The following is a 14,938-nucleotide window of genomic DNA, read 5'->3' as shown; positions in this document are numbered from 1 at the left end:
CTTTGCATGCACTTCATTCTAAGCACTTCATGCAATTCTCGCGCTGGAATTGATACAGAAAAAAAAAAAAAACGCCATCGTTACTGTTCGTATCACTGTGTGTATACAAGCACTGAGGAAACCACCGGAGCTGAAATTCAAATATGGTAATAGGTGTTTCGTTTCGTAGACCAATCACAACAGACTGGGCTGTCTGACCAATCAGAGCAGAGTGGGCTTTTGGAAAGGAGGGGTTTAGAGAAACTGAATCTTCGAACGAACCGTTTTCAGACTCTTTGAGAAATTAGATGATGTGCAACGTATATTATGAGAACATTCAAGTATTTTTTTACTTTGGATGCATGTAAACCTATTGTAGGAGACCTCCAAAACAAAATTAGAAACCTTTAAAATAGCATAATAGGGGCACTAGAGTGTAGTATCAGATTATAATTGTACTTTGATAAATACCATGGTACTAAATGATTACTGTATTTATTTGCCATAGTATTTACATGACACTCCAAGGTACTTCAAATAATAGTGGTATTAGTATGGAACATGTGCAAAATATGCATGTTTGAAAGAAAATGTGCTACTATCATGGCACTGTTTTGTAATCTTTTTTTTTGGTGCATTTATCTTGCTATTTCATAGTAAATGTAATGCAAATCAAATAACAATGAATATCTATTTAATTCCTGCTATCACAAATAACTCTATTTCAAATAACTATTCAACTGGTTTAAGTATCCAAATACTCTGTGGCATTTTGAGTAGATTAGTGTTTGGGCTTATAGAGGATGTGTCAAAGCTCGGGCAGTACTATTCTTAAAATGCTTACTGTAGTATTCCTCACTTCAGTGTGTCATTGTGAAGGAACTGTCCTGGGAATGGGGCCACTGTCACTTTATTTACTCTCCATTGCAGCACTGAAGAACACTTGAGTGCCGGAGCTGGAACGCTGTGTAAAGCTATTGTGTCTTTGTTAAATAACAGACACACTTAAAGAACAAATATTAAAAAAAAAACTGTTCTGTAAGTTTTAAATAGGCTTTCCCTTTTGAAGAACCCTTTAAGTCCACTAAGGTCCATTTGCTTGAACAAAATAAAGTGTGCGTCGCATCCATAAATTGGAGAGAAGATACACTGCGCTGTTGCATGGATAAAATATTCATGGCCTGCTTTTCAAGTAAATATGTCTTTCCATCAGACTATAACCGCTGTTTTAATGCACTAGATGGAAGGAGTCCAAAAAGAAGGCAATATGTGTGGTGCATCTTACACAAGAGGGGAATGCAAGGCAAATAGAAATGCTTTTTTATTCAAGCAAATGCCTTGGTCTATATGTTTTCCCTTGGGGCTGCAGCCACCATTCTGATCAGCATGGCAAGACAGAAACTGCTCTAAAAACAGTTTGTTCATATATAATATGGTTGTGTTAACAGCTCAGCAGATTGTGGCCTATTTCTTTCTCTCCTCTGGGTCTTCCATAGATGGCAAAGGCCGTTTAAATAAAACACTCCAATTAGCTGATGGAGCTTTTCATTATTGCTATGTAGAATGATCACAACATGAGTCAATAATGCAGTTTCTCTTCGTGAAATGAGCAGTTTGTGTTTCTTTCTCAGTGACATTTTCAAAGAAAGGCTCTAAGAGGGAAAATTTAAAGGGATAGTGCACCAAAAAATGACTCACCTTCATGTCATTCCAAACCTGTATGACTTTTATCCTTCTGTGGAACACAAAAGAAGATATTTTGATTGATTGAATATTACAATTGGTGAGATATTTTTATCAAAGAAGAAAGTCATACAGGTTTGGAACAACAGTGATTTCTTTTAAATGATCCTGTTAAATTGATGTTTTTCCCTCACTGCAAAAATAAAAAAAAATGATATGATCAATAAGAAATGACAACAAATGTTTTTACATTGCTTTCTCATCAAAACAATTTTCAACTTTTTTTATAAGTTATACAAGATTCATCATATTTTTAAGTCAGTTTAATGCAATTTAAGTTGAAATGACTTAAACATCCAATTTGATTGTACTTAAAAAAATTACGGCAGCAATTTTTTTTTTTTTTTACAGTGGTTAGAATTACTAAGGCATGTACATAACTACATACTCAGGATTGGGCGGGATGTAATGCAATAATTTAAGAAAAAACAATAGTTGACTGCTAACCTAAATATTAAGGGCAACATGTCACCATGTCTGTGGTGTTTATGGCCTTGTCTCTTTCTGATCCCTTTTTTAAACAGATTTGTTTTCCCTCTTCAGGTATTTCCCGCTTTCATGTATAAAGCAGCTCTCTGGGATGCACTGTTTACATTTATTGAAGACAAATAATCTTATTTCACATTAATTTCATTCATTCTGTCTGTGCAACGCACCAGATGACACAAGGAGGGGAGGTTTGGGAAAAAAGGCCTCTGTATTATATAACTGTCTGTAGGAAGGGTGGGGGGATGGAAACGCAGCCAAAAAAATTCTCCCTGGATGAGTGTGTCTGAAACATCACATTACGGCTTGGGTTTTTTTCCTCACAACATCTAATGAGATGGAGGCTTAGCACAATATGTACAAAAAGCACATGTTTTGCAGTATGTCAGTTTAGTCTGACATGCCAACAAAATCCCCTCTTAATGCCTTGTTGGCCTTTTGCTTGCATTTGTCCTCAAATTTGAATCATGTATTGCTTTAGCACACCGACACAGTACATTTATAATCATTTATTTTAATTAAAATACAAACCATGGTCTCCTCAACACTGACCCATCAGCCAAATTTGCATGTGTCCACTGAAAACTATTTTCCGGTATTTAAAGTGACTGTGAGAGGGACTTGATTTATTCACATTTAGTCCATGTGATTGTAAAAAACCACTGGCCCTTTTGTTCACACAAAAAGTCATAGCAAATATATTACATATCAGTTATAAAGAGTTCCAGAATATAAATAAATCATCTTTTTACATTATTTACATCGATATGTGGATTGCATAAATGTGGATATGGATCTTCTGATATGCAACGTTGGTCTTTTTCACCTCTTACTGAAAGAAAAGATCACATGCTACAGTGGCCCCCCCAAAAAAAGTATCAGGATATGTATTATGCCATCGCATTAGATAACAAAATATCAAGTGGCATTCATTTAATAAAAAGAAAAGCACATTAATGCAACAAAATAGGGGAGACTGGAGAGTGTTTTAACGCAGAGTGAGTTTAACCAATCAGAAATGAGCTCACTATACATGATGATTCTGGAAGCTGTAAGACCTATTCAAAAATATGAATGATTTATGATGAGGCAAAAGTAATTTATGTTTATATTTTATGTATTTGTATATATTCATATTTGGAATTTGATTATATTTTATATTTCATTGTTTTTCTGTATGACAATTATGTTTTTGAAAATATATGATATAATGAAATATAGTATAAATATTCCCCCTTTGTTTCCCCCCTTTGGATTTGGCAGTTAGTGATGGGGGTGGCAAAATCATGATTTTAAACAAATATATCTGATTACCACAAGAAATTAATGCACAAAAGTTAAAACTTACTACATTATTTATATTAATGTTACACACCCATTCCCAGTAGAAGGGTGGCTTGTTAAAGCAGTTACCTACTTGTATAGTCAAGTAAAGTTTGTACTTGACATGAATACTGTTTAGGGAGAAGTATTAGAATAATAAACTGCTTTAATTTGAAGAAGACAAATATGGGAATATTATAATCAAAATATGACGTTTAAACACTCCTCGGTCTCACTACTTTTTGGGGCCACTGAATGTTGACGAGCAGGCAGAGCCGGTGAAAACAAGTGAGTAGAACACTTCAAATCACACAGTAGGGCTCCATGGGTGTTTGTGTAGTCAGGCAACACGGCAAACAGGCTCTGAATCTCATCCTCAACTCCTTATTGAATATGAAACATATGATGGGATTCGCCCCTGCTTGGGCGAACGTCAACCACACGGCCGCGGTCAGGAACACCTGAGGAAGCGCGTTTCCCTTCACAAACACCCGGATGTAGCACGAGACAATGTAGGGCGCCCAGAACAGCAGAAACGCCAGCGTTATCATGTAATACATCTTTCCTATCCGTTTCTCCATCTTGAACTCGTCCAGCACGAGCAGCCTCCGGTTGGCGTTGTGTGACGCTTGTCTGATGCCCACCAACGTCGGCGGCGTCGGACCGCGTCCAAACCCCGCGATCCAGTTGGCAGCGGCCTGGCCCGTCGCGCCAGGTCCGTGAAAGGTCCAGTTCTGGCTGATAGCCGGAACCAGCTGCGCGGGTTTCATTTTACGGTGGTCGTAAACAAAACACAGCATTTTGACATACACGACGTGCGTCGTGGCCACAATCACAGCCAGCATGAGCATGAAGCCCAGCGTGTCGTTGGCTTTCACGTATCTGTGCTCGAATACGCACTGCTCTTCCTCGCGAATAAATTTGTAGGTCCCGACATCGAAGACAGGTGGAAATGCCATGGCGACTGAAAGCGTCCACACCATACATATCACCGCGACGCATGTCCATAGCGTCATGCGTTTGGAGTAGAACCTGTGGTGCGCGATGGCCATGTAGCGCGTAACGCTGACGCAGAACAGAAGAAACGCGATGTGGAAGCAGAACAAGACGGCCATGAACGCAATGATCTTGCAGCTGAGGATGCTGTAGCTCCATAGGGAGCCGCTGTTGATGGAGATCATCACGAACGGGAAGCACACAGCCGAGCGGATGATGTCTGCGACGCACAGGTCGAGGAGGAAGTAATATGGAGCCTTGTGGAGCGAGCTGTCTTTCAGCACCAGCACGGAGAGCACGGTGTTCCCGAGCAGGCTGATGCAGGTGATGAGCCCCAAAGACGCCAGTTTGACCGCAGACGCAGTGATGGCATAATTCTGGAGCGAGGGGATGCTTCCCCCTGGATCACTTGTGTTCGCCATCTGTGCAAGCACAACCCAGCCTGGGCTTTGTAATCCGACATTAAGCAGTCCTGGTCCCCCAGTTTGATATACAAAATATCAGCCGTTAACAATCAGTTGAGTCTTTTATATGCCCATACCTCTAGCCGTTTGGAGATCCGAGACATCGTTTTGTTCATGTCAGCGACGCACGATTCTTCATTCTTCAAACCAGATGCTGGGTAATCCATTATTTGTTGAAGAAAAGACACCCTAATAAACACGTATCCGTCTCACTCTCCATTGATCCGAAGATCTGAAAATCGCGCTCGTGTAGGCCGAAAACAACCCAAGACGCTTCATCGAAATATTATTTTTGAATAAACAACAGCCTATATACGTACGCATTCAGTCTATTGTGGAGATCGCGGCGGAGCATGTAGTCGTCTTGTCTAGTGCGTTCTTGTTTTGGGGGTGATGAAGGGGGGAGTATAACGGGAACCTCCGATGACAGCAACGGTGGGTCCGTCTGGAGAGCGGTGCGATTCTGACACAGTCTACACTGGAAGCAGCCGATGACGCCTCGCGACGCGTCGCGCCGCAACGGCTCGAGGCTGTCTACACTGAAGCTGCACGTCATCTTGGGACGTTCGCTAACGCGGGCCAATCAGCTGTTAGCTCGATGACTTCGACAACAGTTAAATAGATGAATACATCTTTATATAAAGCCTAGGCTACTTTCTATGTAACATAAAAGTCTTTGTTATATGCATATCTGTTGCAGTAGGCTAGGCCTACTAAAAATAAAATAATTTTTTTTTTTTTTGCAACATGCTAAAAAAATTGTTTGCTACAGATTCATGTGCATAAAAAAGTTAGGAAAAATAGTTGATTCAAACCAGTACAGCAGAGACCACATCAGCTGGATCTCATGAAACGGCCAGTTATTTAAATATATAGTGATTCAAATTCATCGCCATCTGAGAAGGGCTGTGGTTTAAAACCACAATCTTAAACCAAGTGGTTCTGCTAACAAACTAGAACTTTCCTCAGAAGAACTTTATAGCTACTTAAGCCATTTTTGCAATTACTTTTAAGAAACGGGTCCCAAGGTAAAATTTAGTGGATGTACGCCTAGTAGAGTAGGCCTATTTACATCAGTCTTAACACATAGTTCGTGGTGGCAGTTCATGCTGTGTCGTTTAAGGTGGACGGATCGCTGTCCGTGGTGCTGAAGTGTTATTATGACTGATACCTGTCAATCAGCGCGCTGCTGACTTGATAAAGTCACTAAACCTGAGAACAGTAATAGAAAGAAACCATTTGAAGTCACAAGCGATGGAATATATCAAACAAATGTCCAGGGCAATGTGTGTGCCTGAATCGATAGTACTTTAATTTCCAGGAGAGAAGCAGCACCAGTCAGTTTTGTGATGAATAGCGTCATCTAGTGTTTAGATATTGTCATGCAACTAAGCACAATTTCAACTATTTCGATAGATACATAAAATATATCTAATAGCAATCCTGTTAAAACAAAATATTAAACCAAGTGACATTCATTGTAAAGAAAGTGACCCCAAAACATTTTTTACACTTAAATCACACTTTAAAAGCCATTGCATTAGATAAAAAAAATACATTTATCGTAAAGAAAGACAGGACAAGCACAACATTACACAATAAATACATGTATAAAACAATATACATATTGTTTAAAATGAATATGGAAATTGTTTTGACACTTTCTGTTGTCAGACATGTAAAATGTCCAGTTCATGCATTCAAGTTGAACCACACACTTATGTTCTGTCCATTTTCAAAAGCAAGTTAATATTAAATTTTATGCTTAATGACATTTTCTAGTCTTAATACTTTAACATTATGAAATGATTAAAGTGTCCTCCATCATACTGTTAAAGGTACATTGCCAATGATCAGAGTCTCAGAGACTGCAGGCCTAAAACACATGAATAAATACAGCATTTTAACAGTTCTCTCAAATATTTGATTTGTTTCATTGTACCTCTCTGCAGAGGTGGACAGTAACAAAGTACATTTACTTGAGTACTGTACTTTAAGTACACTTTTTGAGTATCTGTACTTTACTTGAGTATTATTTTTTCTGGAAACATTTTACTTTAACTTCACTACATCTGAAAGACAAATATCGTACTTTTTACTCCACTACATTTCTGTCAAGGTCCTTGAGTAGAAAGTAGTAACGTCAGTCAGTGGTTGCATTTTGGTTGGAAATGAAAGTCGGATTGATGTCAACATCCAACGTTGGACAGACGTTGGATTTTGGTTGGGAATGAAAGTCGGGGGGTTGACGTCAGAACCCGACTGATGTTGGTTTCTGACATCAACCCGATTTTCATTTTCAACCACAATACAAAGTCTGTCCGACGTTGGAGATTGACATCAACCTGATTTTCATTTTCAACGTTGGGTTTGGTCTTCTAAATGCGAATTTTGTCATTGGTTTGGAGCACACTAGCTTATAGATAATATTAAGGCTAACATATTCATACTAAAAGCCCAAAAAACTTTTCATATATAGACTTTAAATAGGGCAATATTTGAGGGAACAGCCATTTGGGTGTCCGAAACCATTGTGGACGTTAATGAGTGCACTTATTCAAACTCACATTCAATCCCACTGGAACTGTGTTCTAGAAATAAAATTGATATTGATATGAGGTTATAGGGGTGATTTCAGACACAACCAATATCTGAATAACATGAATATTATTCCTAGTCTTCTCAACTAGATGTCACCCTTTTTTCTTTCTTTTTTTTTTTATCTTGTAGGATGTTACAACGGGGTCCCTTTTCCGCATTGTGTTTTTCCTTAGTTCAAACTGATCTCAAACAGAAACAGCTTCTTAACTGGTTAACAATCTCTGAAAAGTTGAGATCAACAGATAGTTTCAATAATATCTGCCTAGTTAGACTAGATCAGAGGAATAAAGAAATTAAAGGTGCAGTAAGTGATTTCTGAGAAACACTGTTGATATCTAATATCAACTCAATCAAACACACCCTTCCCTTCATTGCTCCGCCCCCAAAACACACAAACACGCAACACATGAGTGGATGTCTCTTTATCATAGCTGAAACAAAGCAAAATAATGCTTAAAGTGAAGATGATGAACGGACGACAAGAAAGACAAAAAAAGAACATACAGTATACAAGCGTGTATACAAGCAAGAGTTTGTTGTTAGTCGCCAGCAGCACATTTGGGGCCTGTACCTTGAAGCCGGTTTATGTGGCTAGCCAGTTATGTTTCAGTTTAGTTTACACCAAACCCTGGGGTTTAGGCACCATGAAAGCTCTCCACGGCTATCCTGCTGCGGGGCAGGTTATGTTCCAGGTAAGAGATCTCAAACTGAAACTGGACCAATCCGCTATGAGCAAAGTGACACATCTCTGACGCAGTAAAGTCACTCCCCCTGTTTCCACTCCAGATTAAAGGTCACTACATAGCAAATGATTTTAAAGACAAATTCTTCTGGCTTTTAGCAATGCTTATTTATAAAAAATAATTTTGTATGATTTAGATATTATTTAATTATTATACCCTTAATCCATTATACATGTACAATTTTAGTTTATCAATTATTATTAAGCACGTAGTTTAAATGAATATATAAAGTTAAAATAGCCTAAATAAGCTTTAGAATCAATAGATAAAGCTATAAAAATGACTACATGTGAGCTTAAATGTATATACCAACTTTATAAACTATTACTTACACTAGTAAAGAGTAAAGATATTTTCTTGTAGTTGTCCTCTTTCATAGCTCTTATCTTCTTGCTGAGTAAATTTGTTTAAATTCTTTATATTTTTCAATCTCGTAATATTCTGCAGAAGAGTGAAGTGAATCTCATTTTCACTGTTCCTCAGCATGTGATTGGCTGTTCCCTAATGATGTCACACCTATAAACTCCTCAGCTTCAAAGCCTGACCTGATAGAAAAAGTTGATGATCAGCATCATGGTAGCCTACCAACAAAGCTTGACTGGATTGGTTTGGTTTTGTCAACTCGGAACTAATCCTAACCCTGAGTTTGTTCACCATCATGGTACAGGGCCCAGTGACAAACAATGACACTCAAACAGTCCAGTTAACAGTGTTGGGCAAGCTCCTTGGAAACTATAGTGAGCTAAGCTAGCAGTTACTCTACATTAAATGTAGCTTCACTACACTGAAGCTACCACCCTGGGAAATGTAGCAAGCAGCAATATGGCAAAAGTAGTTTACTACATCTAAGCTATTTTTTTTAAATTAATTTTTATATTGATTTTATATTCCAAGTCAATGCTATCTCAGTGATCAATAAAACTGTCAGTCAAACATATAGGCAGGCATAATTTGTCAGTTCAATTGTTTATTCAACAACTGTTCCAAACCAATTTGGCAAAAAAAAAAAAAAAAAAAAACCATAACTATAAAACCATATAACTATATAAAACTATAACAAAACCAAGTGTTGAGAGTGTGTGCATCTTTCCATTAAGTACATTTCTCACATGTCAGCCCAAGGATTGAGATTGGTACGTGATGTTCATTTTTTTGGACTTCCATTTTAATGGTTAAATAAAATTTTAGTAATCAAATAGCATATCTAATTAATTGAAATCATGAAACTTATACAATTTAACAATAATTTATAATTGTTTTAATTTTTAGGGCACTATGAAATGTTTTTTTTTTTTTTTATTTTTTTTTTTTTTTACAAATTCTGTTTTCTTTTTTGTTTTGTTTTCTTGATTGCATTTTAATGGTTTAATTAAATTGTAATAACCAATGATTTAAAATGTAATGATTTAAGCAAAACTTTCTTCAAAGGTTAAACCAGCCTTTTCTTTTGACGGGTTACCGTACGACCTTTAAGTCTGTCTCTGTGTTTTTATGATATGACCATCGTTTTTCTTAAATCAAGCTAAAATGCTGCTGAAGTGACTCTGTGTAGATGAAGTTCATGCATTCATGTCCTCATATATAGACTGAAAACATCGCGAGCGTAATGCGTGCCTCAGTGTGTGTGTGTGTGTGTGTGTGTGTGTGTGGTAAATAAATTACACGCAGAACATGCATGATTCCTATTTAAATAGTCTTTATGCGGTTTAATATTCACAGACACTAGTCTATATCGCGATTTTATTTAAGTTTAGTGACCTACTTTTCATCCAAGATCTGACAAATTCCGTGAAATTCCGCGTTATAGTAGGTAAATTCCGTTTTTGGGAGATTCTTAGACTATGGGCATTTTTATGTTCTTTGGTCATATATATATAGGCCTATATATATATTTTTTTAAAAACATATAATTTTTTTCTTTGTCAAACTAACAAAAAAAACACCTTAAAAACTTTTTAAGTTTTGCATTGCATTGCGGGAATGAAATCCTATGTTTCCCAATGCCAACCGCCATAAAACACGAAGAAGAAGAAGAAGATTTGAGCTTGAGCTTTAGAGATGCTTGGGAAAATGTAGCTTGTGTGGACGCTACCGCACTACTTTATCAAAAAAAGAGCTTCGCTACTGAAAAGCTATTTGATTCAGGAAACAGCGACGCTACCACCGCTACTGAAATGTAGTTAAACTAGCCTGGGTGCCAGCCCGAACCCCGCCCACAACATTTTTTGGTCGGGAAGTTCGGTCTGGACTCGGACCGTTGAGGAGCTATTATGCCCGAACAAAAATTGTTCGGACCAATCAAATTGTCAGGGTGGGCTTTATACGATGATGGACAGATGAGCAACGGTAACGTAATCATCCACGTCACCAAAGAGCGCTTGATTTGAATTAGTTTACAACAAAGACGACTGCTGCTGGACAATTGAGATTTCACGAGTTCACATTTACAAATAAGTCAGATAGAATAAATGCGTATATAAGATTTCACACAAATAAGTCGATAGAATAAATGCGTATATGACGTGCTGTCCGAGGAGAGGGCTGTGGGCTCGGTAGCCATACTCCCCCGTATTCCTGGTTGTGAGAGAACAAGACAAGAGTGAGGATTCGGGGTGGTGGAGGGATGCTGAAAAACTGTCAAGGAGTGTTAGGTAAGTTGACAGAGTGAATATGCTTCCTCATGCTGATAGATAGGGCAACGTTAGACATGGTATTGTTTGATGACAAGTTGATATTGGATTGATTATTTGTACGTGCTCCTCCCGAACTTTGTTTATGAAACATCATGTGTAGATTCCGCCATCGCGTCTGTTATAGAAGATATCCACAGCGCATTCATTTTAAAAGAGGAACAGAGAGCCGCGACATTTTGTTGGTTGAAAATATGAATGAAGAACATGCCTCATTTACTCCGTTTCTCTGATTGGTTGTAGGTCTATCCAATTGAGTGCAGAGGTTTTTTTTTTCCTGGTTCGGTTGAGACACACCCCATAATCAAATCTCTATGGAGCAGTATCAGACTCACATTCTGACTAGAATCTGAGTATGACGACGTCAGGCTATAGTTAAACTAGTAGTGTCAGTACTTTTAGCGACGCTACTGCCCAACACATGCCTGTTACTATATAGCTAACATTACAACAACAGCATATCTTGGTTCTGTGAAACATAGCAAAACCAATGTTACTCATGAATGGAGCAGAAACAGCAAACATTTTGTGTCTCTCCAGCGCTGGAAAGCTTGGAAACCTAAAGCTCTTGCCTGATCATAACCCTTCTTTTTCCAGTGATATTCCTCTGAACTTTTCTTTTTTTGTAATATCTCTCAGCCATCTGTCTTTCTACAGTCTTTCTTTAAATCTCCCTCTTGCTCACTCTCTCTTTTCCCTCATCATGTGTGGACACGCCCCCTACTGCTGATTGGCTACAGTGTTGTGGCGCTCGGTCTGATCCACTTTCAACAGCGTTTCTCAGAAATCACTTACTGCACCTTAACCCTTTAAATGGTAAAGAAGTTAATTTTGGAATTATTATATTTTATCAGACAGCACTGAAGTCTTTGAGACTCCAAAGATAAAGGTGAAAAGTGAAGCCAGTCTCAGCAGAAGATGAAGATTAATGAATAAATGAAAGGATTCAGTCACATATGATAGGCTACGTGTATGTGAACACATGTACAAAAACAACAACAACAAAGACAGACTTAAACTTTGTCATTATGTGGTTATATGTTTTTCTTCACAGTTGTCGTCACAGGTTTTATTTATTTGATTTTGGCTCCACCTTGTGGTCTTTGTCGGAATGAACGTGACAGCTTTGGGCAGTTCTAAATAAATAATTAAATAAATAACTGATTACAGTATAAAAACATTTCCCCTTATAAGGCTATATATACATTTTGACCTAAAATGTTGTTTGTTGTTGGTACAATACAACTGTTAAATGAGAATTGTCATTCATTCCGTTAAATGTCAATATGATTGAGAGTTAAATACTTTCAATTAGATTTTAGGTGCATTTTTTTATTATATTCATGGTTTTCATTGCCATTAACTTAGCATGCTAACAGGAATGCTCTTTTTATGCTCTGCATTCTTATTAAGTATAGATAATTATAATAATAAAAAAGTCATCTTATTGTTCAAAGGTCAGTAGTGAAAATATGTGAAATTGTCCTACCTGTGTCATGTCAGAAGGAGATAAAGGGCTCTTTGTTTTTTTCTACAATAGGCAAATATAAGCTATTGTTCCTTTGTGTCTCGAGGACGGATAACGCTTGTGAGCCTTAAGAAGAACAGAGTCCTCTCGTTTCATTTGCTTAATTACCTAATTAACACAACTCTAATTACTCCCTTTTTGAGCATGAGTGCATATTGAGAAGATGTTACATAACGTATAGTAATCCTCAATTAATTTGTTTTAGAGTGCCACTTTATCACAACAAGACCTAATCCACAAGGGCATCAGTCACGCCAAATCTACATGATGTCAATACGATCCGAACAAAATAGGCTTACTTTTATTTTCATTTAGGGAAACATTGGGTAATAATAAATGTTTCTTGAGCAGCAAATCAGCATATTAGAATGATTTCTGAAGGATCATGTGACACTGAAGACTGGAGTAATGATGCTGAAAATTCAGCTTTGCCATCACAGGAATAAATTACATTTTTTAAGTATATTAAAGTAAAAACATGTTCTTTTAATGTAATAATAGTTCATAATATGACTGGTTTTACTGTATTTTGGTGAGCATAAGATACTTCTTTCAAAAGCATATTTTATTTAATGTTTCTAAACTTTTGACAGGTACTGTATCTTTATCTTTTAATGTTTTTTTTTTTTTTTGTATGTCAGAAGATTTCTATCTCTTTCTTGAAAGTATTCTTTATTACTAACAGTGGACACAAAGTAGAAAAATAAGTCAAAATGGAGTATTTCTCCATGAAGGGTGTGTCTGTGATGGATGTATCCGTCTCATGCCTGCAGGCGTGCAGTTTTTCTGGATAAGAATATAGGCCAGTGACGCCCCTTGACATTAGATTTCATACCATTAGTAATATGTCCTGGGACAAAGCATTGTAATACATCTCCTTGTGCTCTGCAAATGTCAAAACAGTGTTTATGAGGTACATTTGATTTTTGGAGAATTCTTCAGATGACAAGAAATGTTATTCCAACAATCAGTTTAATAAAATCGCTTTTTAAAATATATCTGAGAAATAAAGGCAGCTCTGGAATGTACATCAAAATTAAAAATGAGATAAATAACGCTACAATAAATAGCAATGTTATGAAATTAAATAATGACAAAAGCACACAATGAAATTACTAAAAATGTAATTAAAATTAACAGGAAAACTCAAAATATAAAACTAAAAGCTAATTCAAAATATTAATAAAACTATAATAAAAATAACATTGCCATATTCTAATTGGCTTGTAAAGTGATTGAAGTAAAAAAAAAAAAAAAAAAGTCCCAGATTACTTATAATTCACTGGATAAATTATTTTATGATAAAAATTTAATTTTTGACTGAAATAATTTGAACTCACTTTCCACTGTTAATTAACTGTTATTACTTTCACTATAACTATTAATATTCTTTTTATCTCTAGCAGCCAATGTTTCCCTATGCATTTATTTTACGACAAAACTATAAATTTAGCTCCAAGTGTCTGCAGGAGACACAATATTCCAGAGGGTGGCGCTCTTTATCCGTGAAACACCTCAACTTGGGCCCATAAAGCAACATTAAGCTTCTTTCAAAAATTACTGTGCATTTCAGTCCTTGATCAAGGACAGTCAGATCTCTCCCTTATTCCAAGATCTTAGATGAATGCTGCTCACACTGAATGCTAACCGGCCTACCGAACTGACCAATGATTATAGCCTACTTTTTCTAAAAAATAAATAAATAAATGAACGTGTTATCTAAGTTTATATAAGGTTTACTTCACACCTACAATAACTCTGTTCACTTTTGGGATTCCTCTTGAAATTTATTAGCTGATATGAAGTACTTTTGGGTATGTATCTATATATAAAAGTATTTAATATCAGCTATATATAGGCTACATAATTTATACATGTTTGAGTTGCAGTTTATACATGTAGGCTATTATACCCTTACACATGTATTTACATTTGAATATAAAAATATTTTGTGCTACCTTTATTTATTAGTTCCAGGAAACTTAAGTGAATATTGTAATACAGTATAGGCTAATATTATGAGAATTGTGAATTTAGTTACGCCTAAATCTGGTTATAACCACTGTGTAGTTAATAGAGACTAGTATGCTGATATTTAGACTATTAAATGCCCACACTCTCTTTACTTCCCTTCTTATGGGTTGTCCTTCTCCTGAACTTTCACCCCCCACCTTGTCTTGCTTCACTGGACAATTTCGAGGAAAAGAAGACAGAAATTCTGCATTTACATCAGTTGCAACTACCAAAACTAGCAAGCAAAATGAATTAGAATTATGTCAACCGTGAAAAAAAGGTTATCCTGTCTTCTATGTAACTCACGTAGCATATCTCGGACTTTTTTTGACACACTTTTGTTTTGCAGCGCAAAGATCTGCAATGAATGTT

At 36.7% G+C, this 14,938-nt stretch overlaps 1 protein-coding gene across 1 annotated transcript; it reads right to left on the bottom strand.

Moving 5' to 3' along the window:
* Positions 1-2,529: 2,529 nt before the first annotated feature.
* gpr27 (G protein-coupled receptor 27) lies at positions 2,530-5,475 on the bottom strand. The gene has a single exon (XM_084425264.1). It carries the CDS (start codon positions 4,947-4,949, stop codon positions 3,834-3,836), a length of 1,116 nt encoding a protein of 371 aa, XP_084281390.1. The 5' UTR covers positions 4,950-5,475; the 3' UTR covers positions 2,530-3,833.
* Positions 5,476-14,938: the final 9,463 nt, after the last annotated feature.

Source organism: Rutilus rutilus (genome assembly GCF_951802725.1).
Source record: "Rutilus rutilus genome assembly, chromosome: 12".
In the NCBI taxonomy this organism is placed as follows: Eukaryota; Metazoa; Chordata; class Actinopteri; order Cypriniformes; family Leuciscidae; genus Rutilus; species Rutilus rutilus.
This window is presented reverse-complemented; position numbering and strand designations above follow the sequence as displayed.

Bases quoted from the DNA above. Each gene is read 5' to 3' on its own strand.
- gpr27 (XM_084425264.1), bottom strand. From the start codon at position 4,949: ATGGCGAACACAAGTGATCCAGGGGGAAGCATCCCCTCGCTCCAGAAT.